The sequence below is a fragment of the Equus przewalskii genome, chromosome 25, assembly GCF_037783145.1.
Source record: "Equus przewalskii isolate Varuska chromosome 25, EquPr2, whole genome shotgun sequence".
NCBI classification, from domain to species: domain Eukaryota; kingdom Metazoa; phylum Chordata; class Mammalia; order Perissodactyla; family Equidae; genus Equus; species Equus przewalskii.
The window spans coordinates 41,205,088-41,229,570 of NC_091855.1; the positions used below are offsets into that span (position 1 = coordinate 41,205,088).

Consider the following 24,483-nt stretch of genomic DNA (forward strand, 5'->3'; position numbering starts at 1 on the left):
GGCAAGGAGAGTGGACAGTGCAAGTAGTGGTCAGAGGAGACCCGGGATGGCCCCCTCACGGACTCTAGGGGGCCCCGGGGGCCTTTTCCCTTCCTTCACGTTGTTATCTGGAGTTTCTATCCTGCCAGGTCCCCTTGAGGTCAGAGTTGAGGGGCCCAATGCCAGACAGAGGACCCGAGGAACCATTAAGACTAGGGCAAAGGGACAGTGTCCATCCTGGGTGGAGGGGAATGGCGACATCCCAGGGTTTAGTTTGATTCCTGCAGCCCCAACCCTTGAGCTGGGCCTCGAGGGGAGGCCAGAAAGGCTGGGAGGGGCCACCCCCCGACTCTGCACGCTGGCCTCCCTCCAGAGAGGTGGGCGCAGGCCTGAGGGATGTGCTGTTTCCCCAGCTCATTGATCAGCTTGATGGAGACGTTCAACGAGAAAGCCGAGCAGCTGGTGGAGATTCTGGAAGCCAAGGCGGATGGGCAGACCCCGGTGTCCATGCAGGACATGCTGACCTGCACCACCATGGACATCCTGGCCAAGGTGACGGGAGGATGGCGGGGCGTGGGGCAGGGCACGGGCCGGGGCTCGGGGTGGGGTGTGAGGCATAGGGCGGGGCTGCCACATGGGCAGAGGCTCTCCCTCCCTCTTGCCTTTCATTGCTTCCCTCCTCTCCCTCCGGCTCCTCTAACAGCAGTGCCTTCTCTGGGCCGGGAGCTTCAAGTGTCCTCGAATATTCAAAACAGCCTAGTGTGAGATGGGAGCCACTAACTCATTCTCTAGAAATGGACACCGAGCGAGGGGTGTGGGAACTGGCCTGTGGCTGGTCTGTGGCAGAAGCAGGACTGGATCTCAGGTCTGCCTGGCCCCCAACCCAAAGCCCACCTCCCTCTGGCATCCTCCCATGGGACGTGGCTTGGCTTTTCTCCCTGGCGGTCTCAGCAGTGGCCCAGATAACCCCAGACCCAGACAGAGGCAGGTCAGGCAGCTGGAGTGTAGGGACAGTGAGCAAAGAGTCGTTGTCATGCAACAGTTCGCTGGGAAGCTGGGTGTAGAACGGACACCCAGGGGAGGCTGCATTTCAGGGGAAGTGCACCTTGTCAAGGAAGGAAGTCAAGGTTTGTTGAGTAGTTACTGTGTGTTATTTTATCCTCAGCACATCCCTCGGGGTTGCAATTAGCATGGGTTGTTGCAAGGAGTTGATGACGTGATGCACGTAAACTCTGAGTCCAGGGCCTGGGTCTCCAGCTCTGCCCTGGTCTTTGGTCCTCCCGCCCCCCCCAGGTGTGACCTTGCCCTTCTCTCTCCCCAGGCAGCTTTCGGGATGGAGACCAGCATGCTCCTGGGAGCCCAGAAGCCTCTGTCCAGGAAGGTGAAACTGATCCTGGAGGGTATCAGTGCCTCTCGCAACACTCTGGCGAAGGTACTGCCTCAGCACCCCCTCGGCAACCCGCCCCCACAGCTTGTGTTGTCCTCATTTGCTGGAGCATCCCCTCCAGTGAGTTTTTTCAGACGGGGTTTTAAGTTCTGCTATGTGTGAAGTGACTTCCGAATCAGTTAGGATTTGCATGCATCACCTAAAGTAGAGGCTCAAAAACAAAGTGGTTCAGGTAAATCTTTCTCTCGTGTAAAATGATCCCCAAGCAGGCGGTCTAGGATGTCTATGATGGCTCCACAATGTCAGATGTTCCTGGATTTTTTTGTCATTCTGTTCCACTGTCTCCAGCACATCACCTCATTGTTATAAGATGGCTGCTGCAGCTCCAGCTATCACCTCCTTGTTCCAGCATGGAGGAGGAAGAAGAGGGAAAGGTGGTACTTGAATTGTTTCCCAGACAGAAGCTCAGGGCCCCCTCCTGTTCCCTGGGACCTCAGCCTCCGAGCTTAGAGTCCCCTGATGTCACCCCATCTTTTTGACAGTTGATTCCATGTCACTTCCCTCTGGTTGTGGTTTCCTCCTTCAATGCAATCCTAACCACCTCCTTCCTTCAGGGCCCCTTCTTTTCCAGTGCTGCGTGGATGTTTCAAGGCTTCCTTCCCATCATTTCTAGGGATTTGGTGCAGGAAGGGGAAGCTGACGCTTGGGCTTAGCCCACCATGTTGGTCTAGTCTCCCTGGCTACTTTATCTCTTCTAGAATGTTCTCATTTTCTTCCAACCTCCCAGCTGGCGGGTGCTGCTGTGGATATCTAAAGTTATTTTGGAGTTGGGAGAGAGGGGAGAGGGCAAGTGCGTGTTCAGCCGGCCACACTGAGCGGGGGCTCGTGTTCAGTTTATGCCAGGGAAGTGGAAGCAGCTGCGAGAGATCCGGGAAAGCGTCCGCTTCCTGCGCCAGGTGGGCAAGGACTGGGTCCAGCGCCGCCGGGAGGCCCTCAAGAGGGGGGAGGACGTCCCTGCCGACATCCTCACGCAGATTCTCAAAGGTGCGGGGGCTCCCTCCGAGGGCCGGGCCGGCCGGGCGGCGGTCCCCTCTGGGTGACAGGTCCCAGCGGACTCCAGATGTCTCTGTCTGGCTTAAAGGAGAAAGACCTTTGGTTCCTCTCCGCGCTAGGGGAAAGGGAGAACGGTGTCGCGGACGCGTGCCGCGGGCCCTGAGGGTCCCCTTGTCTTTCAGCTGAAGAGGGCGCCCAGGACGACGAGATCCTGCTTGACAACTTTGTCACCTTCCTCATTGCTGGTTCGTAGCTTCAGTGGCGCCCGAGGGCTCGAGGGCTCGGAGCTCAGCAGAAGTGCGGAACCGGGGGTCACTGAAACCCGGCCCAGGAGAGTTGTCGGCTGTCTGAGCGGAGTTCTGCTGGGGAATTGGGGGCAGCAAGGCGGGGCAGAAGCTCTCTCCCTCTGCTTGGGGAGGTCCAGGGGGCTCTCCCGGGGGCCTCTGGCCTGGCGGTGGGGCTGGCAGTTGTGGGGATTTGTGAAGCTGCCTTTTTGGGTTGAGGAGAGCTTGGCCCTGTAAACTGAAGGCTCCCCTCACTCAGAATCCACAGGAGAGCTTCATTAGAGCAGCACAAAAAGACGTGCTAAGCGCCTTCATTCATTTGCTCATCAAATATTTCTTGAGCATCTTTCTTCACCTGGAAAACCCCTCCTCACCCTTCAGATGTCCCTGAGGTGACCCTTCCTCTGGGAAGCCCTCAGTGATTGCCCAGACTGCACCAGGCCCCCGGTGAGGCGCTCCTCTCTGCCCACACGTCTCAGCGTCCTGTCCCTATGTGTGGTCATTCCATGAGGCCGTCCGCCCACCAGACCGCCCGCTCAGTGAGCGAGGAGTGCGGTGGCTTTGCTCCTCCATGTGCTCCCGGGGCCCAGAGCAGCAGGTTCCCGTAACGATCAATCGGATGAAATGCATGAGCCAATGACGAGCCCTAGGCATGGGGAACACAGAGGTGAACAGGACGAGGGACAGTTTGTAGTCTGACGGAGGAGGTGGACGGACAGACAGACAGAGTTGATTGGGCGTCTTGCTGGGTGGTGGATTTTCGGAGGGGGCGAGCCGGTCCGCCTCCCCTGCAAGAGCGTGGTGAGGAGGAGGCCGTCCTCGTGTGGCCGGGCGGAGGGGGCCCTCTGGGTGGGGCGCACTCGCAGACAGCCCGGGGGATGTGGAGAAATAGGTGGTGTTAGAGCAAACTTCAGCGTAGCTGGCGGGAAGCCCGGCTGAGTGAGGCATGGCTGGCCTGCATCCTGTGAGCCCGGAGACGGGAGCCCAGGCCCGGGGGTGGCTCCTCCATAGGCAGGCTCTGTGGCCTGGGCCTCAGTTTCCTCATCTGTAAACGGGGGCCTGGAGGTGCTCCCCAAGCTTCCACCCAGCCTTCCAATGAGGGTTAGTAATCCCCCTCGTGTCCTCACAGCCCGCCCCCGAGCCCTGTGTCCAGACACTGCAGGGGCTGGGGGAGAGCAGGGTAGCCGCGTCCCTCCTCCCGTTGTCCTGTGAGGAAACTGAGTCACAGCTGGCATCACAGAGCCAGGGCCAGGCCAGGACTTCTGGCTGCCTCTGCTCTCCCTCTCCAGCCCCTTCCCTCCGGGGTCCCCTGGCTGTGACTCGCCCGCCTTCCCGCCCTGGGAGCAGCCGGGCCTCAGCTCCCAGCACCTACTCACTGTAGGGTAGGGCCCTTCTCTTGCGTTTGATCAGGCCCCTGAGGCCCCTTGGCTGGCAGTGGTGGCCACCTGGAGAGCCACCTACCCCTTCGGAGGGAATTCATGCCACTCCGATGGTTTTCTCCGAGGTCAGCTGGGAGGGTGTTGACACTGTCAGCTTGACCAGATCCTGCCAGGACGCAGGATCAGCTCTCCTGCAGTGGTCCCCACCCTCCTCTGGGGGAAGCCACTGCTCGGTCCTGTGGCTGGAGGTCGGCCCTCTCCAGACCTCAGGGGCTGGTGCCCACAGCTTGGGGACAACGCAGGCCTTCGGCTCGAAACCTTTCTTGACTTGGGTCCCAGCTCTGTTCCTCCTGCTGAGGGACCTAAGGGAGACACGCTCCTCTCAGCTGCAGTTTCTCTCCTGCCAAATGGGGATGAACATCCCTCCAGGCCAGGCAAGGCTCAAGGACGGCTGGAGGAAGGGCTCTTAGCATGGGAAAACCAGATGCATGGGGGCAAACGCTGTTTATTCGACTACGCCGGCTGGCACAGGGGACACGGAGGTGACAGGCACCTCTTTCATATCTGTATGCTCAGCTCAGCCGCGAGGGGCAGAAGTGAGCCTAAACTGCCCCCAGGGTCTTGGGGTCTCAGAGGCCAGGCAGGCCGGGCCTGTGGCCCCGTAGGCCCAGATGGAGCTGCCGCTCGTCTCCTTTCCTGCAGGTCACGAGACCTCTGCCAATCACTTGGCATTCACGGTGATGGAGCTCTCACGCCAGCCCGAGATCTTGGCGAGGTATGGAGAGGGGAGACTTGGGGTGGGGGGCTTCTCTTGAAGTTGGTGAAGGGGTTTGTCTGATGTCTTGTTCCTAGAAGCCCGCCTGCTCCCACCTCCCATGGCTGAGCCCCCTCCAGTGTGTCCTGCTTCTCTTCACCCCAGGGCCTTTGCACAAGCTGTTCCCTCTCCTGGAAGCTCCTCTCCCTGCTTGTCTCCTGGAGAATCCCTTCTCCTCCCCCCATTCCTCCTCCTCAGAAGCTTCTCAGACCCCTAAAGCAGCCCCTCTGTGTTTTCCCCTCCTAGACCCCTCCCAGCTCACGAATGCGCTTCCTCCTGGGACGGTTCACTTTAAGTCTATTTCAGTCAGGAAACCGGAAGCTCCCAGAGGGCAGGGACCATGGTTCCTTTCCTCCTCGTGGTGTATCCAGTGCCTGGCGGGGGGCTGGCACTGAGGATTGAGCAGAATTCCAAATACGGTGCTGAGGGGGCTCGTCTTCCACTGGAGAGAGGGAAGAGGGTGTGCCCGGGGAGAGGGTGTTCGAGCTGGGCCGTTGGTTTCCTTAGGTACAGATTTCCTCATGCCCTTGAGGACCGAGGACCATTGCGCAGACTGGCTGAGCCAAGCTCAGGCAGACTCTGAGACCCCCCAGGCTCGGGGTGGGGGCTGTGGGAGGGCAAGGGCTGCGAGGACTCGTTAGCACCCACAGGACAGGCGACTGCTTGACAAGAGTCAACGGTTGCCTGGGCTTTTAAAAATATCTAATAGGGATATCCTCTTTATAAAAAATTTGGAAAAAAGAAAAGTTACAATAATAATAATAATGTTGATGATAATAACAATAAATCTGCCTGCCGTGCCCCACCCACCCCAGAGGCAGTCCATGATTAACTCCTGAATTTCACCGGGTATTTTATCCCATTGCCCCACTTTATCGTAACCTCTTCCCAAATCCACTCTTTGTTTAATATTGTGCTAAAAAAAAACATATATCTATAACATAAAATTTACCATTTTAAATATTTTTTAAGTGTCCCGTTTGGTGGCATTAAGTACATTCACATGGCTGTGCACCCATCACCACCATCTGTCCCCGGAACTCTTTCCATCTTCCCACCTGCAACTCCGGCCCCATTAAACACACTCTCCCCGTCCCCTCCCCCAGCCCCTGGCCCCCCCCATTCCACTCCCTGTCTCTATGAATCTGCCCCCTCCAGGGACCTCACATAAGCGGAATCATACAGGATCTGTCCTTGTGCGACTGGCTTGTTTCACTCAGCACGATGTCCCCAAGGTTCATGCATGTTGTAGCCTGTGTCAGAATGTCCTCCGTTTCGAAGGTTGAGTAAGATTCTGTTGTCCGTCCCGTCATCCATTGATGGGCACTGCGGTTGCTTCCACCTTTTGGCCGTTATGAGTAATGCTGCTGTGGACATGGGTGTGCGCATATGTATCTAAGACTGTACTTTCAGTTCTTTTGGGTATATTTCCAGAGCGGAATTGCTGGGTCATATGGTAATTCTATGTTAATTTTTTTTGAGGAATCACTGGACTATTGTCCAAATGCGCCTGCACGATTTTACGTTCCCACCAGCAGCACTCAGGGTTCCGATTTCTCCACATCCTCGGCAACACTTGCTCTTTTCTGTCTGATAGCAGCCCTCCTGGTGGGTGGGAAGTGGTCCAGACCCCCGCTTAGGGCCGCACACTGTGCTAACAGCGCTCATCACCAGGTTTGCTCAGCCAGCGTCCTTGCACCCCTCGTTCTGCTGTTTCCAGCTGTTGGCTGTGAACCAGGCTGAGATGGCACCTTTGTGCAAAGACCCAGCTCTGTGGTGCACTTATTTCCTACAGCTGATTCCAAGCAGCGAACAGAGGGTGAATGTTGTCAGGCCCGGAACATAGTTCCTGGCTTCCTAGGCATCTTGGTTTGGGCGTATCGGTTCCTGGATGTCTTCAACAATCGGGCGGGCAGTGTGTGCAGGTGGGGGACCGAAGGCCTCTCTCTGCGCGCTTCCTCCCATCCCCCCTTCTTCAAACTAACGTGGGCACAGTCGCTCCTGGGAGACGAACTTGTCTGTGTCCGACCCGACAGGCTGCAGGCCGAGGTGGACGAGGTCATCGGCTCTAAGAGGCACCTTGACTGCGAGGACCTGGGGAGGCTGCAGTACCTGTCCCAGGTGTGGGCGGTGAGAGGGAAGCTTCTGGGCGATTCGCCGGGTCAGGCCTGTGGTACAGGGGCTCTCTAGCTTCACTGCCCCTGAGAATCCTCTGGAGATTTAAAAAATTCCCATGCCCAGGCTGCCCCCAGACCAATGACGTCAGGCGCCTGGGGGTGGGAGCTGGGCAGCAGCATGCTCAGGGCCTCCCAGGTAATTCCAACTTGCAGCGCAGGTGGGAAAGCTGCCCAGTGGTAAATGCTGCTGTGTTTGCGCTTCTCAGCTAGGCCGGGGCTCCGCAAGCCTTGAGCTTCCCTCCAGGGAGCCAGGCCCCCATAGAGCGCTCCCTCCTGACAAAGCACAGCAGGAGGCCTTCCTGGAGCTGTCAGTGTTCTCGGGATGGTGGGAGCCCTGCTTCCGAGCCAGCCCAGGTGGGGGCCTGGCTCCTGGTCCTGTCTCTGCCGTGGCGGCTTTGCATCACACCCTTATTCTGGGCCTCAGTTTCCTCTTCTGTCACATGAGGGGTTGGGCACGAAGGTAAAGCTGACTTTGCAGGGGTCCAGGACCCCGTCCTGGACGTGGGTGCACATTCTGCATGGCGAGTGGGAGCAGACATGGGCCGGGGCATGTGCTGTGGGATCTCCTGACGTCTCTTGTTGTCTCCCCGCGTGGTTTCTGTAGGTTCTCAAAGAGTCGCTGAGGCTGTACCCGCCAGCGTGGGGCACGTTTCGCCTGCTGGAGGAAGAGACCTTGATTGATGGGGTCAGAGTCCCCGGCAACACCCCACTCCTGGTGCGTGGGGGCCCTGCCTACCGGCCCCCGGGGTGGCCTATTTGGGGCTCTCCTCTGAGGTCAGGGAAGTCTGTGGCCCCATTATCATCATAGGCCAACCTGTGCTTTCTCATTTGAGTCTCACCCTAACCCTGTGAGGATCTTTTTCTCCCCCTTCACACCATCCAGCATAAAATTACAGCAGATAATTCTGGAAGGGAGGTGCCCCATTCATAGCTGAGGACGCTGAGGCTCAGAGAGGTTAGGTCACTTTCCTGAGGTCACACAGCCAGCAAGGGGCAGATATGGGAGGTGCCCAGTTTCATAGCTGGCCCAAACTTGTCCCAGTTCCTTCTCTCTCCCTGCTCCGCAGCCCCCTCCCCCACTGAGCTGACTTTCTCCTCCTACCTCCTTTGCATTTTGTTTGTCTGTTTCTTCCCCCATTCACTTCTTCATTCATTCAGGCTTCCATTCATGCATAACGGCCTCCCCTAAACCCACCCCCACCCCCAAGACGAGACTGTAATCGTCCACATAGGTGTCACTCCCCTGCTGCCCTCGGAAGCAATCGCTGTCCTGAATTGTGTGCTTGCCACTCCTTCAGTGTGTGTGTATGTGTGCACGTGTGTGTGTGTGTGTGTGCGCACCCACCCAGTCATACGTTCTAGGACTTGCTGTGTGACTCAGTGTGATGGCTACTCAGATTTGTGGAGGTTTCCGCGTGTGGCTGTAGGCCACCCCCCTTCGCTGCTGTATAATGTTCTGTGGTGTGGACAGACCACCACTGCACATCGATTCTGGGGTCAGCGGACATTTGGGAGCTTCCGGTCTGCTGCTATCATGAGCACGGCTGCTGCTTTCAGTGCTCCTGTCTGCACATCCTGGTTCAACGTGCAAACGTGTTTCTTGGGCGTGTACCCAGGAGAGGGAGGGCTGGGTTGTAGGACATCTGAGTGGTCATCTCTATAAACTAGTGCCAAATTGTTTTCCACAGTGGCTGTGCCAACTCAGATGCCCACTTGTGCTGTAAGAGAGAGTCTGTTGTTCCTTATCCTCCCCAGCACTTAGTATGGTCCAATTTTGATTTTTTTGCCAATCAAATAAGTGCTGGGCAAGTATTTTGCTGTGGGGTTTTTTTTTTTTTTTTTTTTTGGTGACGAAGATTGGCCCTGAGATAACAACATCTGATGCCAATCTTCCTCTTTTTTATTTTTATTTTTTTCTCCCCAAAGCCCCAGTACGTAGTTGTATACCCTAATTCTAAGTCCTTCGAGTTCTTCTGTGTGGGATGCCACCACCCGCTGTGGTTTTGATTTGCGCTTTCCCGATCACTGGTGAGGCAGACCAGCTCTGCTCTGCCTTTCCTTCTGTGAGCTATTTGTCCATCTCTCTCTCTCTCGGGTTGTCTGTCTTTTCTTATTGCTATGTAAACCTTTATTAAAAATTAATTTATTGGGGCCAGCCTAGTGGCGTAGTGGTTAGGTTCATGCACTCTGCTTTGGTGGCCCGGGGTTCGCAGGTTCAGGTCCTGGTGTGGACCTACACACCACTCCGCAAGCCACGCTGTGGCAGCGTCCCACGTACAAAATAGAGGAAGATGGGCACAGGTGTTAGCTCAGGGCCAGTCTTCCTCACACACACACACGAAATTCCCTTGTCAATCCTTTGTCAGGTGTATGTGTTGCAAATATTGTCTCTAGGTTCCTAGCTTGTCTTTGTTAAGGTGTTTTTAACCATCTGAAGCTCTTACTTTTTCAGTGGCGAGCTCTCTCATTTTGTCTTGTTTGGGAAATCCTTCCCCAGGCTGAGGGAGGAAGGATGTTCACTCACGTTGGCTCCGAACAATTTTACATTTTTCTTTTGAAAGTTAAGTTCTTATCTACCTGGAGCTGATTTTGAGTGTGGCATGAGGTGGGGTCTGTATCAGTGTGATGGGGTCGCCACAACACAGGATCAGAGACTGGGCGGCTTAGTGGAAATTTATTTTTTCACAGTCCTGGAGTCTGGGAGTCTGCGATCAAGGTGTCAGCAGGGTGGGCTCCTTCCGAGGTCTCGCTCCGTGGCTCGCAGACGGCCGTCTTCTCCCTGTGTCCTCATGCGGCTGTCCCTCTGTGTGTGTCTGTGTCCTCATCTCCCCTTCTTATAAGGACACCAGTCTAATTGGACGAGGGCCCACCCTAGTGACCTCATTTTAAAATGACCCCTTTAAAGACCCCATCTCCAAATACAGTCACGTTCTGAGGTTAAGGCTTCAACATAAGAATTTGGGGGTACACAGTGCAGCCCATAACAGGACCCATTTTTATATTTACCTGTGGAGAACGACGTGCTTCCAGCCCCGTGTGTTGAGCAGCCCCCTCTTTCCTCAGGGCTCTGCCACTCCTTCTCCAGTGTGTCTCGAAGCTTCATCTACGTGTGTTTCTTCAGTCTATCTGCTCTTTTTTTTTTTTTAACACCCCTGCACCAACGCCACCTGCCTTAACAACCATCTCTTTAGAATGCCTTACATCTGGCAGGGCGAGCCTTGTGCTGACTCTCTGCCCAGTTGCGCGATCCTGTGCGCCTTGAGCGGGCAGGCCCAGGCTCCAATCCCAGCCCTGCTCCTGGCCAGCTGGGTCATCTCAGGTGAGACCCTGAATCCCTGGGACCCAGTGTCATCCTTGTAAGACAGGGAAGATGGTGCCTGAGTCACAGTGTATGGAGAAGAGTCAACATGATAATGTACTCACATGTCTAGCAAAACCCCTGGCACGTGGTAGGCGACCTCTGCCACCCTCTGCTCCCACTTACTTTTCAGACCTCAGCTGCAGACCCTGCCTCCACCCCCGGCTGCCCTGGACTCAGCACAGAGAGCTGGGGCAGAGCGGGCTCAGCAAGGTACTTAGCATGGAGGTGGAAGACGCGGAGGCCAGCACCCAGGGTCTCAATGAGGAGGGTGTGGATGGCCCCTGGGGGCCAGGCGCACAGACCAGTAACCCCAGTCAGAAGGCACCATGCATGCTAGTGAAAGGCTAGCGGGGGTCTGCAGCTCCCCGACCCCACCCTCACTGAAGCCAGCCTAGCGAGGAAGAGAACCTGAATAACAACAGCTCTCAGGGACCTTGAGAAAGAAGGCCTCACGGTTTGAATCTCAGTTTGGCCACTTACTTGCCAGGTAACTTCAGGAAAGTCATGGACCATTCTCTGAGCCTCAGTTTCCTCATCTGTAAAACAGGGATAACTGGAGCTCCCCCGGAGGGCGGGGCCAGGCCTGGGATCATGCAGCACGCCTAGCTGGTCGCTGGCACGTTGGGCTGTCCCCTTTCTTCCTCTTAGAGACTTTTCAGGGGCCAGTGGAATCCCACACTGGCCCAGATGGGTGGGTGGGGAGACCGGTGGGTGGAGTAGAGCAGGGGTCGGGGGTGGCAGGGTCGGGGGCTGCTCTGCTCCAAGTCACCCCATTGAGTGGCCACAGCGGGTCGGGGAGGTGCAAGGGGACCAATCCTTGGAACCAGAGACAAGCGGATCCTGTGCCTGGCAGTTCAGCACCTACGTCATGGGGCGGATGGACACATACTTTGAGGACCCGCTGACTTTCAACCCCGATCGCTTCAGCCCCAAAGCACCCAAGTAAGTCTCCCGTCGAGCTGTCCACGAGCAGAAGCCTGGTGGGAGAAGGGCGGTCTCAGCAGCCTCTGTTCTGAGCTGCCAGGGTCCACTGAGCCCACATAGCCTTCTAGATCCCCACTCTGCCCCCTTTACAGTGGAGGCAATCGCCGCTCAGAGAGGTTAGGTAACTTGCCCAAGGGCACACAGCCAGTAAGCAACAGAGCTGGGGTTTGAGCCCAGCTCAGACTGGTTTTAAAGCCCTTTCTCATAACCAGTCCCTTATACAGGGAAGCCGTGTGACATGGGCAAGTGACTCCACCTCCCAGGCCTTGATGCGCCTATCTGAGAAATGGGAATGCCAGAGGCCCCACCTGGAGGTTGCTGCATGAAAATACTGAAGCAGCAGTGGGGGGAGCTTGGCTCCAGGGACAGACCACCTGAGTCCAGACCCAGACTCTGCCCAGAATTGGACAGGGGACTGGCTGGATGAGCAGGTGACAGAGGACCCTGGGCGGGTGGCTTTGCCCCTCTGAGCCTCAGCTCCTCCATCTTTGAAAGTGGGATGATGGCAGCTCCTTCTGGAAGGCTCAGGAGGAGGAGAAAATGGGGAAATGCTGAGCCAGAGCTTGGTGGCCTCGGCTGTTGCTGCTTTCGGCGTGTGCAAACACCAGCCTGGCCCCAAGCTGGCCATCAGCAAGGGACGTTCTGTCGTTGGCGCCTGGGGCTGCCGCCTCCTGACGCCTCTCTGCCCGCAGGCCTCGCTTCACCTACTTCCCCTTCTCGCTGGGCCCCCGCTCCTGCATCGGGCAGCAGTTTGCTCAGGTAGGCGGCCCGGGCTGGGTTTTCTGTCCAGAGCGACTGCAGGGGTGTCAGTTGTCCTGGGCCACAAAGCACTGCAGGGCCCTGGTCAGGGCCCCCCTGGGCTGGGGGCTGGGCACCCAGCAGCCACAGTGGCCGTGGCATTCGCAGCTCCATGACCCACCTCCACCACCCTCCTTCGTTTCTTTGACCTTCCTTGTTTCTTTGACCCGCGCTCACTGCTCACTGACCCCCCTGCCCCCCCGCCCCCTGTGTGCACAGATGGAGGTGAAGGTGGTCATGGCCAAGCTGCTGCAGAGGCTCGAGTTCCGGCTGGTGCCCGGGCAGCGCTTCGGGCTGCAGGAGCAGGCCACGCTCAAGCCACTGGACCCCGTGCTGTGCACCCTGCAGCCCCGGGGCTGGCAGCCTGCGCCCCCGCCCCCCCCCTGCTGAGGAAGCCTGGGGCAGGATGGACTCCTGGGCAAGGCCATGCCCGCCCTCCCCTGTAACCCCACTGCCTCCCGCCCTGCTCTCCTGCCCCCTTCTCGGGGCGCCCTCCACGCCGGCTCCCAGTGGGCCCTCTGCCAACCGCCGCCTGCTTCACACCCTCAGCACTCCCTGTCTGCTGCTAACTCCACTGCCTCTCCTGGACCGGCCCTGCCTAACTCCCAGCTGCCGCCCAGATGTGTGGTCGTCTCCCCCCCACCTCTTCGCACAGGCCACTCCCTCTGCTGAGACACCCTAACTTTTGCTCACTCCCTAAAGCCCTCTTTGGGTGTCACCTCCCCCAGGAAGCCATCCCTGCCACCCCCGGCCGGGCCAGGGGCTCCTCCCCTGTACTCCCTTGGTCACCTGTGCTACCTCTAACACCACACTGACCACACTGTATCGTGAGTGTCCTTTGATGTGACTGACCGCCCTGCCAGGTTGTGAACACCTTTCGGGCGGGGTCTGCGTGTGATTTGTCTCTGAGCCCCTCATGCCCACCAGGGCCTGGCACAGGGTCGATGCTCAATAAATATGTGTTGAGTGCATGAATGAACGGCCAGACCAGACCAGGGCACTCTGGCCTCAGTTTGCTTGTCTATAAGATGGAGGTGATGCTGAGGCCAGGCTCTCTAAGGGCTGGCGCGACTCTGGAAGCTGCCCCTGGAGAGGCTCGGGCAATGCCCAGGTGACCAGGAGAGCCCTGTGTTAGCAGAAGCCTGTTCTTTGTGTTCTATGAAGCCCATGATCCTGGGTGTGCTATGAGGTTGGGATGATAGGCAGGGGACCAGTTCTGAGAGCTTGGTTGGAGAGCGTTGGGGCCCTGGAGCCTGCATGGTCTAGTCCACTCCTGACAAAGGCGCTGATGCCCCAGGTGGCCCCACAGAGGCCGGAGCCCCTGGGCCCTCACTTGGGGGCAGCTGGGCAGAGCTGAGCACGCATACCCGGTCTCACGCCCGCTGGCATGCTCTGCACCTGCTGGCACAGGGCTGGTCCTCCCTGCCCGGCCCCGAGTGGTGACACTGTGACTCTCACAGTGGCGGGTGGGTAGAAGAAGCCGTCCCCTCCTCTGCAGGGCCTAGGGGTGGAGAGGGGGCAGTAAATACGGCAGGCTGTGTCCTCTGGGCCCATCCAAGGAAAGGTACCTGCCCTGAGTTTCTCCTTTAGCACCTGGGAGCTTGTCTGCGCACAGAGAGAATGCACTGCCCTCGCCCGCAGCCTGGGGTCCGTTCTCTGGAGAGGGTCCGCCCCCACCTGGGGGAGGGCATGGATTCCAGCTGGCTCTTGCTGTATGTCCTCTCCCAGGTCCTTGGCACAGTCTTGAATGACAGTTCCAAGGCATCTTCCAATGTAGCAGAGAGGAAACTGAGATTCAAGGAAGGAAGTCACATGCTGGGTCCAGGTGGGTGCAGTGGACTGGGAGAGAGGCCCCTGGTCTCCCCAGCCCAGGCTGGCCATGGGAGCCACACTAGTAGCTCCACCTGAGCCTCTGGGCCTCCAGGATGCCTCTGTTCCTGCGGATTCCTTGCAGAGTGAGGGTCCTCCTGCGCCCCCCCCCCCCCCCAGCCTCCTGCCCCATCTGAGCGCTCTGCTGGGCCCTTATCAAGCTACATCCCACCCTCTCTGTTTCCAGTTCCCTGACTGGGGGCCCCAGAGCCTCCCGGGGCTCTGAGAATGGTGTGGCTGGGCCCTTCCTCCAGCTGCATGGTTGAACCCACTCCTTGCTCGTCTCTGCCCCGCACAGAAGCAACCCCATCCCATGGCCACCCAAATGCCACTGTCTCCTCTCAACTAGTTCCCAGGCCCTTGGCCCTGCACTGCTCCTGGGGACCACCCTGTGACCACCCCTGCCCTCTGCATCCCCTCCCTGAGATTCACCAGCTCCCCGCACCCCATTCCTTCCACACCTGGCCCACACACCAGTCCCCCAGGAGACCCCAGTGAGCACTGGGCTGGTGTCAACCCCTGGGGCCCAGGCAGGATGGATGAGATTAAGCCTAAGGTTCTGCAGCCACACCTCCTGGGGTCAAATCCTACCCTCACCTGTCACTGGCTGTGTGGCTCGGGCCTCAGTTTCCCCGTCTGTAAGGGAGGACAAACAATAGAACCCACATCCTAGGGTTGGTGGGAGAATTCAGAGCGCTAAGTGGATGGTGCTTAGCACAGAGCCTGTCAATGTCAGTGCTGCAGACCCGCCAGCTGTACCTGTCACTGGCGGTGGCATCTTTACTGCTGTCACCTCGGGGGAAGGGCTTTCCTGGGAGGCCAGGCGGTGCAGTTCCCAGGGGGGCCACACAGGGGCGCCCCGCCGCAGCGCTCGGGCCCGCGCGTCCGCCGCAGGCAGGGTGGGCGGCGCGTCCCGACCCGGCAGAGGGCCCTGCGGGCCGGAGGGGCGGGGCCCGAGCCTCCTGGCGGCGGGGTCAGAGCGGGAGGGTGCAGACCTCGCCCCGCCGAGGCGCCGGGGGTCTGGGACGTCCGTTGACCGCGGCGGGGGAGGGAAAGGGGACGTGAGCATCACCGTCCCCATTTCCCAGATGAGGCCACCAAGGCGCGGCGAGCGTCAGGCAGCTGGCGGGGGCGGCAAGGACAGTGCCACGCAGGCGGGGGAGCGGCGATCGTTCGGCGGTGCCCCCTCACCTCTCCAGCCATGGGCCCGGGTCTGGAGGTGGGAGGCTGGCTGGCCGGCCGAGGGGCCTCGCCGGAAGGGGCAGCTTTGGCAAGGAAAGTCCTGCGGTGGAGAAACGCACAGAGGACGGGCCGGGATGCAGGCTGCTTCCCGCTGCCTGGGGGCCGGGGGTGCCTCGTGATCCCTCAGGGCTGAGCTGCTCGCCAGTTAAAGTGCTCTATGCTGAGCGGAAGCCACCTCCGGTGTCCTCGGCCCCAGAGGCCTGAAGGCTGGTGATGAGGGACCCTTGGGGTGGCTTGTAGCCCAGGCCTGGTTGGGGGGTGGTGGCGGGAGCCTTGGCCTGCCTGGTCAGGAGGGCAAGAAGCTTGCCCAGCCTGATGCAGTGGGAGGATTTCTTCCTCTATGTTCTGGGCACTGGGACAGGAGGCTGGCTCTGGAGTGGCCCTGCTGGACGTCAGGGGCAGCCAATGTGGGTGGGCAGAGGACCACAATTAGCTGCCCACCTGGAAGGTTGTGGATGGAGCTCAACCCCTCCTGGTTGTCTTGGCCGAGTGGGCCTGGTGTCCTCTACACTGGTCCGGAGTCAGGATGGTCCATCCAGCCCAGGTGGACCCCACAAACACAGGATGACCGTGAGAGCGGGGGTGGTCGCCTGGATGGGGGCCGCCTGGAGGGGACCTCTGGGGGCCAGAGGGGCTCAAGCTGGTGGCTCTTCGTGCATTTCATCCCTTCTGCATGGATGTTTGCTTTTCTCTGGGGCAAGAATCCCGCATCCTCAGCTGGCTTCCTGAGGAGAACGTGACCTAGAGGAGGTTCGCGACTCCCTGGGGTGACTCCTAAGTCCTCTTGTCTGCCCAGACTCACCCTGGGCTCCAGACAGCCTTGGGCGTCTCTGTCTGGACGTCCAAAAATAAGCCCATCCAGAGGAGGGGGCAGACACGGGGTATTTCTGGCAGTCGAGGGGCGCTTACTTCGGGAGGGTCATTTCTCTGCAGCCGGGCCGGGCTGGGATGGATGGAGTCCAGGCCCTTCCTTGGCCAGGAGCTTTACAAACATGTTCCTCCCAGAATTCGCACTTTCTTCTCACTTGAGGAAGCCATAGTGACCCTCCGGGTGTTGCCCACCTTAGGCAGCCCTTGCTGGTGGGCAGGACCCTGGGCCAACCAGGCAGAGCAGTCAGCTCAGCGGGAGGCAGCTTGGGTAGCCAGGAGTGAGTCTGCCGGTCCCTGAGGTGGCACTCGGAGGGTGGAAGCCAGAGGAGGCCCCGAGCCTCCCGCTCTGGGCTGGCTCGCTGGCGGCCCCACCCTGTGTGTCTAGCTCCCCGGCCTGCCCTGGAGGAGGCTCCATGGGCCTTGGGCAGTGAGGCCAGCAGGGGCTGGGGGACACTGGGGCCTTTGCTGTAGGAGCCTCGCCTCCTACAGGGTGTGGAGGGTCCTAGGTCAGTGCTGGGTGGGTGGGGACAAAAGGCTCGTCTGTTCCCCCCCACCTCCCCCCACCCCCGGCTCAGCTCCTCTGCTGGTTTGGGTTTTAGGGTGCAGAGGGGGATGATGACAGCCACTCTAACAGGCCCCTTAGTCCCCAGCCCATGGGTAGGGCCCACGTCTAAGCCCTTTGGGTAACACTGGGCCCAGGGTGAGTGGGACCCTGGATGAGGAGGAGTCCATGATGATAGTCACAATGACGCTGACAATGGTGCCAGCTCACGGTTGAGCACCCACTTCGTGGCCAGCCCTGGGCCTGGTTGTACTGTAAGCCCAGGCCCCTTTCTACAGACACGGCCCCAGGAGGTCGTAGGGCCTCCCTGTGCCTGGGGAGCCTCACCCCCGCTGGTGGCCAGGAGCTCCAGGAGGAGGCCAGAGCCTCAGAGGCCAGCCCATGAGCTCCCTGCCCCCAGCCGCCCCCACCCACACCAAATGGCAGTAGCTCCTTGGCCCCCACCCAGAACGAGGGGGTTGCCCCAAGCAACTCAGAGTTGCTCCCACCCTCACACCCCAGGGACGCCCAGCGTAGCTGGACAGGCCTCCCAGGCTTCTCTCCTGGCCGGGAGCCTGGAGGCCAGAGGCTTGTCCAAGGCCACCCAGGCAGCTGTCAGCGTAGGGTGCCGGGGCCAGAAGGGGGCTCTGGGTGAAGGAGACCAGCTCCCAGAGCTATGCTGGAGCATGTGCGTATGTGTGTGTGTGAGCCTCGAATGTGTGTGTATGAGCCTCGTGTGTGTGTATGAACTCTGCGTATGTGTGCGCCCCACGTGCGTGTGCACCCCACGTGCGTTTCCACTCATGTCTCCCCGTATATCTCTGTGTTTCTGTTGTCTCCCCGTCTCTGTGTCTCTCCGTCTCCTGTGCGAGGCTGCATGTATCTGCATGTCTCCGGCTGCATGTACTTGGGTGTGTCTGCAGTGACCTGAGCTGTAAGGCAGTGTCTGTTTTAACTGAAGCCAGTGGACAGCCCCGGGAAGTGTTCTGGGCTGCTGATGGCAGGCCCTTGCTGTGCACCACGCACCACATCCCCACTCCGACGGCCAGCGAGGTTAGGTGACCTGCCCAAGGCCACATGCCCGGGAAGCAGGGGTCCATCCAGTGGGGGCATCCACTGTCCTGCAAGTCATGGCCACCGAGGTCCCAGGTGGGACTCCCTGTTCACGACTGTCCTTCCTCCATTTACGAGGGGAACCCAAGGCCCAGGAACGCAGAGTCTCCAGCACGGGGGACATGCTGGGATCCCTGGGGCCCAGCTGGGGTCGGCGTGAATGTGGAGCAGGCAGGTGCCAGCGAGCAGGACGTGGGGCCTCCTTCCTGACCCCACCACGCTTGGACGCCTCTCCTGCCTTTGATCAGGCCAGCCCTGGCTCTCCTCCCTCCCTCTGGGGACACTTTCCTCCCAGGGTCAGAGCTGGCTGGCTGAGCAGTGTGGGAACTCAGGGGCCAGCCTTTCTCCAGGCAGGCGGGGAAGCAGGTGGGGTTGTGGGGGGGGTGCTGAGCACAGGGTACCCAGGCGAGCAGTCACTGCGGGGCCCGTGGTCGTCCTCCCCTGGGAAGTGGGACCGTAGCTTCCACTTGGACTGCTTCGGTGTCAGGGAGGGGCCGGAGTGGCAGGAGGGGCCTGGCTCAGGGCTGGCCCCATGGATGTCCAGCAAACGTGCACCTCCCTTGCCCTGTTCCCCTTCAAGTGACTCCAGCTCCCGCCAACTGCCGAGGCCACCAGCAGCCACCTGTATCTCCCGCCCCTGTCCATTCACAGGGCCCCTGAGCTCTTTGCTCAGAGAGGTCCTCACTGGCCACCACCCCGTGCCCCCCGCCACTGCCCTGCACTCCCTCTGCCACCCCCCACGAGCCTGTGAGCCCTGGGAGGCTGCGTCCACATCTCACTCAGGCCCCAGTAGTGGCTGCCCGTCGAGTGCCCACCTAGGAGTTGAAAATGGTGCTAGACCCTCGTGAGCCCCCGGGGGCAGCCAGCTCGGCGCCAGGTCTCAGTGTCCATGCTGGGGACACAGACACCCAACTGGAGACTCAGGGCTACAGGATGAGCTCTCAGGAGCCAGAGGGCACACGTGCCTGTGTACACACCACATGTACACACATGCCTTCTCACACACGTACACATGCTCATGTGGGAGGACACACGTGCCCCCAGGTGTGCTTTTGCACACTCCCCTGCACATGCATATACATGCTCACAGGGAATGTGCACACACACACTCCCCTACACGTGCTCCCACGCATGTAGGTTCATACTCACACGTCACCTACACGTGCTCACTTGTAGAAACTCACACCCACACTCACACATGTGCTGCACAAGCTCATCTGCATTCTCACATGCACACTTTCCCACACGTGCCCACTCCCACGCACACATGTGCACACCCACATGCATCGTCACACACATGCTCACTGGCACACACACATTTACACACATGTTTGCACATGCATGCAGTGGGCCCATAGCTGCGGCAATGACCTCAGGAGCAAAGGACTTGAGTTGTTTTTTTTCCCCAACACATGTTCCCACAGTAAAGAAAACAGGAAGGGACTTGGGGCCAGCACAGGAAGGGGAAGTGGCCTGCGCACAGGGAGCCGGCTCCAGCGGGGTGGACCCTGGGCGGCTGGTTGGGTGGGACTCGGGGGCAGACAGACGGACGGCTGCCGAGTGGGGCGGTGGAACGCCCCTCCACAGCGTCTTGGCTGCTGATGCTCATGGCAGCCCCCCACAGGCGCCACCCCTTCTGTTTCCAGGGGAGAAACCGAGCCAGGGGACGGCGTGTCCCAGTCACCGAGGAGGGCTGGTGGAGCTGGCATTCGACTGGGCGCATTAGACCACGCTCCCGTGGGCCCGCGTCCTGCAGCCCACGTGGCAGCGGCCATAGCGAGGGCCTCTGTCTGGGCCACCTGGTGGCTCGGTGGGGCTCTTCTGCAGCCCCGCTGTTTGTCCAGCACTGGGCACACCCGTGGCACCCTGGACTGGACTCCGGTAGTCTCGGGGCCGCCCTAAGGTGAGTTCCACAGTGTGCTCCCTGTCCATCCAGCCCATCCCAGGAAGCCCAGAGCATGTGCTGCAGGAGACAGTACTTAAGATGGGACCACAGGCCCTGCCCGCGCGACCCCATGGGACTGTGCATACCTGGTGGCAGGGGCTCAATGGGATTCCTCCTGCCCCAGAGCCTGGCCAGGGCTGGGTATACAGGACGTGCTCATAAATGCTCCACAGATGTGCAAATGGAGGCACAGAGAGGGGCCACAACCTGCCCAAGGCCACACAACAAGGCAGGTCTGACCCCACTCACGCCCTCCTGGGGAGAGCAGAGTCCGAGGGGAGGGCTGGGCAGGTGGGTTCCCGGGCGCCCTGTCCTCCCTGGGGACACAGCTGCTGCCTACAGTGACCTGCTGTGCTGCTGCGCCTTCCCTCGGTTACTCCTCGAGACTCGCGCATGAGACCCTCCCCACTCTGCAGGTGAGGGGGCCCCACAGGGCGGCTCGTTCCTTCGCTCCTCGCTGACCTGCAATGTTTCTTCCCCCCGCACCCGCCCAGGGCACAGGCAGCTGGGTTTCCACTCACTCCAGAGAGTGGTCTGGTGATCACGTCTAGGTGGGGAGAAGGGGGGTGGTTTCCTGGGTGGGGAGGGAGAGGGAACTGCAGGGTTCCGGAGACATTTCCAGTCTTGCTTTGTCTTTTTTTCCCTCGCTTAAAATAAAAATCTCAGTTGGGAGAGACCCAGGAGGACCAACAGTCCTGGTTTGCCTAGGACTGGGGGTTCCCAGGATGCATGTGGGACTTCCAGGGCTAAAACAAGGAAAGGTCCAAGGAAACCAGGACAAGTTAGTCACCCTAGAGGAACCCCAAGGCCATTTCATCTAACCCCACCTGATGCTTGAACTCCCTCCTTGTGTTCTCACCCCATGGCTGTCCAGCCCTGCTTACATACCTCCAGTGATGGTGAGCTCATTATCACACAGAACAGCAACAGCTGACCGAAAGGCGGACACAGCCAGGACCAGGCGCCCGTGAGGTCAGTTTTCGGAGTGGTGCACGGGGGCCCCGGCCCACCTTCAGGGGCTGTTAGACAAGGCTTCCCAGAGGAGGAGGTGGGGAGGAAGGCAGGGAATTCCTGACCAAAGGAACAGCACAGGCAAAGGCCAGGCAGCCTGGAACTTCATAGGGATTGAATTCCTTTGCTGTTCTCCCTGACAGCTGGTGAAACTCTGTGGTCCTCCCCCCACCCTGTCTCCAGAAGGGAGTTCCTTTGGAAATGTGATGGTCTGGCGCCTCCTGCCTTCACTCCCCAGCTTTCTGAGCTGGGAAAGGCCTCAATGCCGGGGGAAGAGCTGCTAAATACCTCAGAATGCTGTTCTATCCTCTTCTCATTGAGGCTCATGGATCCTTCGGCACCAGCATCTGCCCCCTCCTCCAGGAAGCCTCCCCCGACTTCCCCAGCCCTGGATGCCTCTTCTTCCACGAGCATCAACCTTCTTCTCTCCTCAGGGTCACCACCACCTCCAGCCCCTGCCAGGGACCCCTGCTGCTCCCCAGTCGAGTTTTCTCACCTCTGACCTTTACTGCTGGTCTCCCTTCCAGAATGCCCTCTTCCCCTGAAGAAAAACTTCCTTATCCCTCAGAGATGTAACTCAAATGCCAGCTCTTCCAGGAAGCCTTCCTGTATCTCTTGGATTGCGGGTGGTAACCAGGCTCTCTGCCTCCTCTGTAAGCTGCTCCACTCCCTCTGTGCTCTGCGTGCAGAACTGGGGAGACCTTGAGCCCTGGGGGCCCCAGCAGAGCCCAGCCCTGGGGTGATGCCTCTGAGCACTCAGCCCTTGTGGGGACCCAGGAGAGGCACTGGGTTGGTTGGCTCTCAGGCCAGCACACAGCAAGTGCATAATAAGTGCTTGCTGAGGCATGTTCTCTCAACCAATATTTCCTGAGCACCCCCTCTGTCCCAGACACAGAGTCACGTGGCTGCCCCATGGGGTCCATCTCCACCTCCCCTCCACCCCCCAATGCACATAGAGCAGTCGGTACCCAGGCGGCACCCAGAAGAGCTGGCCGCTCTGGGTTTGGCAAACAGTCAAAGGCAGGGGCTGTGCCTTCCTGTAGCCTGGGAGCTGAGCAGGATAACAAGTGTGTCAGCACTCAGCACGGCCCTGGCACCCGGCACACACCCTGTGGTGGCATCACTCAGGGTTACTCTTCTCTAAGCCCAGAAACGCCCCTCACTGGCTGGGGGGAGCCATTCCCAGGGGGAGAGCGCGTAGGCATTCTGGGGTCCCCAGGGCTGGGTCTGGGTCTCCGGGACTGACTGAGCACCCAGGGGTGCAGCAGTTTCTCAGACAACATTCCGAGGCTGCCTGGGAGAGGCCCCAGGCGGGGAGGGCAGTGCCCAGATTTATCCACCAATCGCACGGGCTCCTGGCACTGGAGCACGCTCTTATCTGCCCAGCCCAGCATGGGGGGGGGGGGCGGTGGCCGGGCCGGCTGGGGCGGGACGCTGCCTGGGGAGTGGACACGGAGCAGGGCCGGCAGCCCCAAGCCCCACCAGGTGGGTGACAGCCACTGAGGGCTCCCTGCGTCCTGCAGGCCGGTAGCCGGCTGCCTGCCCATCTCCTGCACCATGTCGGACGGCGAGGGCCCCTCCGCCGGTGAGTGGCAGCGCTATATTTACTCTCAGGGCTCCGGTTGCAGAGCCAAGGCCACTGGTTGCTGAGGGCGCTGGGCCCCCCCGCGTCCCTGCAGGCTGCAGGCGCTGTGGGCTGGACCCCCTTCCTCCCAGCCTGATGCCTGGGGGGCCTGTGCTCTTGGAGCAGGGAGCTCGACTTTCAGAGCTAAGTCCTCCTGCACCCCCCCCCCCCCCCCCGGCTTCCCGGTGGATGAGGCCGGAGCAGGAAGCAGTTGGCTGCCATGCACCCGTCCCGGCTGTCAGCCGGGGCATCCGGAGGCGGCCCACAGGACAGTGGCTGGACCCCCGGGTGGGTTCCAGCTGCCACAGGCCCCTGGAACTGCATGCAAGTCAGTGTGTGTGGACATTCGTCTGGAGGTGGCAGGGAGCCCACAGCTCCCACGAGAGTCCCCAAAGCTCTGGGACCTCTGAGAAGTTTTGAGCCCCTGGTCTGCCAGGACAAGGCAGGCCCTCTGTGGGCCCCCAAATCCTCTAGGCTGGAAATGGCCGGGCACGCAGGCAGGTGAAGGGGGGTTCAGATTCTGGGGTCTGCACCCCCTGTCTACTCTGCCCAGGACGAGGAGCTATGGTGGGGACTGGCTTCCGTGTCCCTGGCTGGCTATTCCTGGCTCCTTCCTGTTAAAGACAAGCTCTGATGTGGACATCCCCCCCAGAACCAGCCTTGGGTGGGGCCCGGGCTGGAGACACCTTAATCCAGGGGGTACATCGGGGACTCAGAGTCAGGCTGCCCAGGTTCAAATCCCAGTTCTTTCACCTCCAGACTGGGTGACCTTGGGCAAGTGGCTTATCTACTCTGAGCCTCAGTGCCCCCGGGTGATTAAGGAGACAGTGGTAAGGGTGCCTAGTTAGCCCACAGGTGATTATGAAGTTTAAAGTGATAACGTGGGGAAGCCTCTGTCGGTGCCTGGTGTGCAGTGAGCGCTCAGTGGTGCCTTTGCAGAAGCAGCACGTGGGGGTCCTAGGCGGGAGCCCCGAGGTGCTGGGGCCTGTGCATCCGGGTCCGGCCTCGCCAGCCGGGCCTCCTTGCCTAAGTCACGGCATGTCTGTGGCCCATGGATTCCGAGTCAGTCAAACACCGCCACGGAGAATCTCAGGCATGTCAAGCTGTCCCTGGGGGCCCCGGGATGGGTTGTGGGTGACCGTGGTGTGGCCCCAGCCTGCGTGGTGTCTGATGGACAGTTCCAGTGCCTGGGCCAGGCCAAGTCAGATTTGGAACAGAGTGTGTGTGCGTTGTGTGTTGAGGAGGGGGACACCGACAAAACTGGCCTGACCTCACCCTCTTCCCGCTGGGCGCCAGCGGCTCTGGCTGCCAAGAATTGTCCGCCGTGGCTGTGAGGGCCAAGGAGCCAGGATGGGGGCGGGGGGCGGCAGACAGGCCCTTCTGGCTGGCTCTGGCCACACCTGACACTGACCCGGAATAGCTCTCCCCCTGCACCGGGGACACAGCCCTGCTTTTAGCAGCTTGTAAAACCAGCCTGGTAGAGATGGGTATTTCAGGAAGGCCAGGACAATATTTAGCCTGTCGGGGCAATGGAATGGGCACTGAGCGTGTGTGTGTGTGTGTGTGTGTGTGTGTGTGTGTCCAGGAGGCTGGGAAAAGACTGGGCTTTCACTGCCCCCTCACCATCTAGGAGAGGGCAAGCTGAGTTGGGGGCTGGTGGGCATCGTCCTGGCTCTGCCCACCCTGGCTGGGCAGGTTGCTGTGGGCAAGCTTGGGGCTTGGCTTCCCACCTACAGAATACTGCGGGGTCGTCTTTGGTCTCTGATGTGCTGGCCTTGCCATGGAACCTGGTTGGAAGGAATGAAGACAGCTCCTGGGGGCAGGGGTGCATGTTTGCTTGTCGGGGAGTCTCCTGGAGTGTGTTGTCTGAAGTTCGAGTCTTTCTAGGATTCCTACCCCACAGCAGCATTTGGGCCCAGGAGGGGCCAAATCATCTGCTGTGTCCTGTGTCTTGGCAATTTGGGACATAGTTTAATGCCTGGAGGGGCATGGCATGAACTCCACTGTATAGCTAAGGAGATGGAAACTCAGAGAGGCAAAGAGGCTTGCCCA

At 59.8% G+C, this 24,483-nt stretch overlaps 2 protein-coding genes across 8 annotated transcripts in view; both read left to right on the forward strand.

The window, feature by feature from the left end:
- Positions 1-13,191, forward strand: part of CYP46A1 (cytochrome P450 family 46 subfamily A member 1) — a 31,339-nt gene extending 18,148 nt beyond the window's left edge. For 2 of the 4 annotated variants that reach the window (XR_011532776.1, XR_011532777.1), the window contains 10 exons: positions 393-531; positions 1,301-1,411; positions 2,260-2,410; positions 2,602-2,664; positions 4,785-4,857; positions 6,933-7,017; positions 7,678-7,788; positions 11,262-11,376; positions 12,111-12,177; positions 12,436-13,191. Coding sequence is in view for 2 of the 4 variants with exons in the window: in XM_008519525.2 (XP_008517747.2) it covers positions 393-531; positions 1,301-1,411; positions 2,260-2,410; positions 2,602-2,664; positions 4,785-4,857; positions 6,933-7,017; positions 7,678-7,788; positions 11,288-11,376; positions 12,111-12,177; positions 12,436-12,606 (1,060 nt within the window). In the remaining 2 variants the exon portion in view is untranslated. The remainder of the gene's footprint in view (positions 1-392; positions 532-1,300; positions 1,412-2,259; positions 2,411-2,601; positions 2,665-4,784; positions 4,858-6,932; positions 7,018-7,677; positions 7,789-11,261; positions 11,377-12,110; positions 12,178-12,435) is intronic. The other 2 variants (XM_008519525.2, XM_008519527.2) reach the window with 1 other exon arrangement.
- Positions 13,192-19,321: 6,130 nt separating this feature from the next.
- EML1 (EMAP like 1) overlaps positions 19,322-24,483 on the forward strand; it is a 166,918-nt gene continuing 161,756 nt past the window's right edge. For 3 of the 4 annotated variants that reach the window (XM_070593255.1, XM_070593256.1, XM_070593260.1), the window contains exons 1-3: positions 19,322-19,754; positions 20,671-20,768; positions 20,951-22,392. In XM_070593255.1, the coding sequence (XP_070449356.1) occupies positions 22,365-22,392 (28 nt within the window). In that variant the 5' untranslated portion in view covers positions 19,322-19,754; positions 20,671-20,768; positions 20,951-22,364. The remainder of the gene's footprint in view (positions 19,755-20,670; positions 20,769-20,950; positions 22,393-24,483) is intronic. The other variant, XM_070593262.1, reaches the window with a different exon arrangement.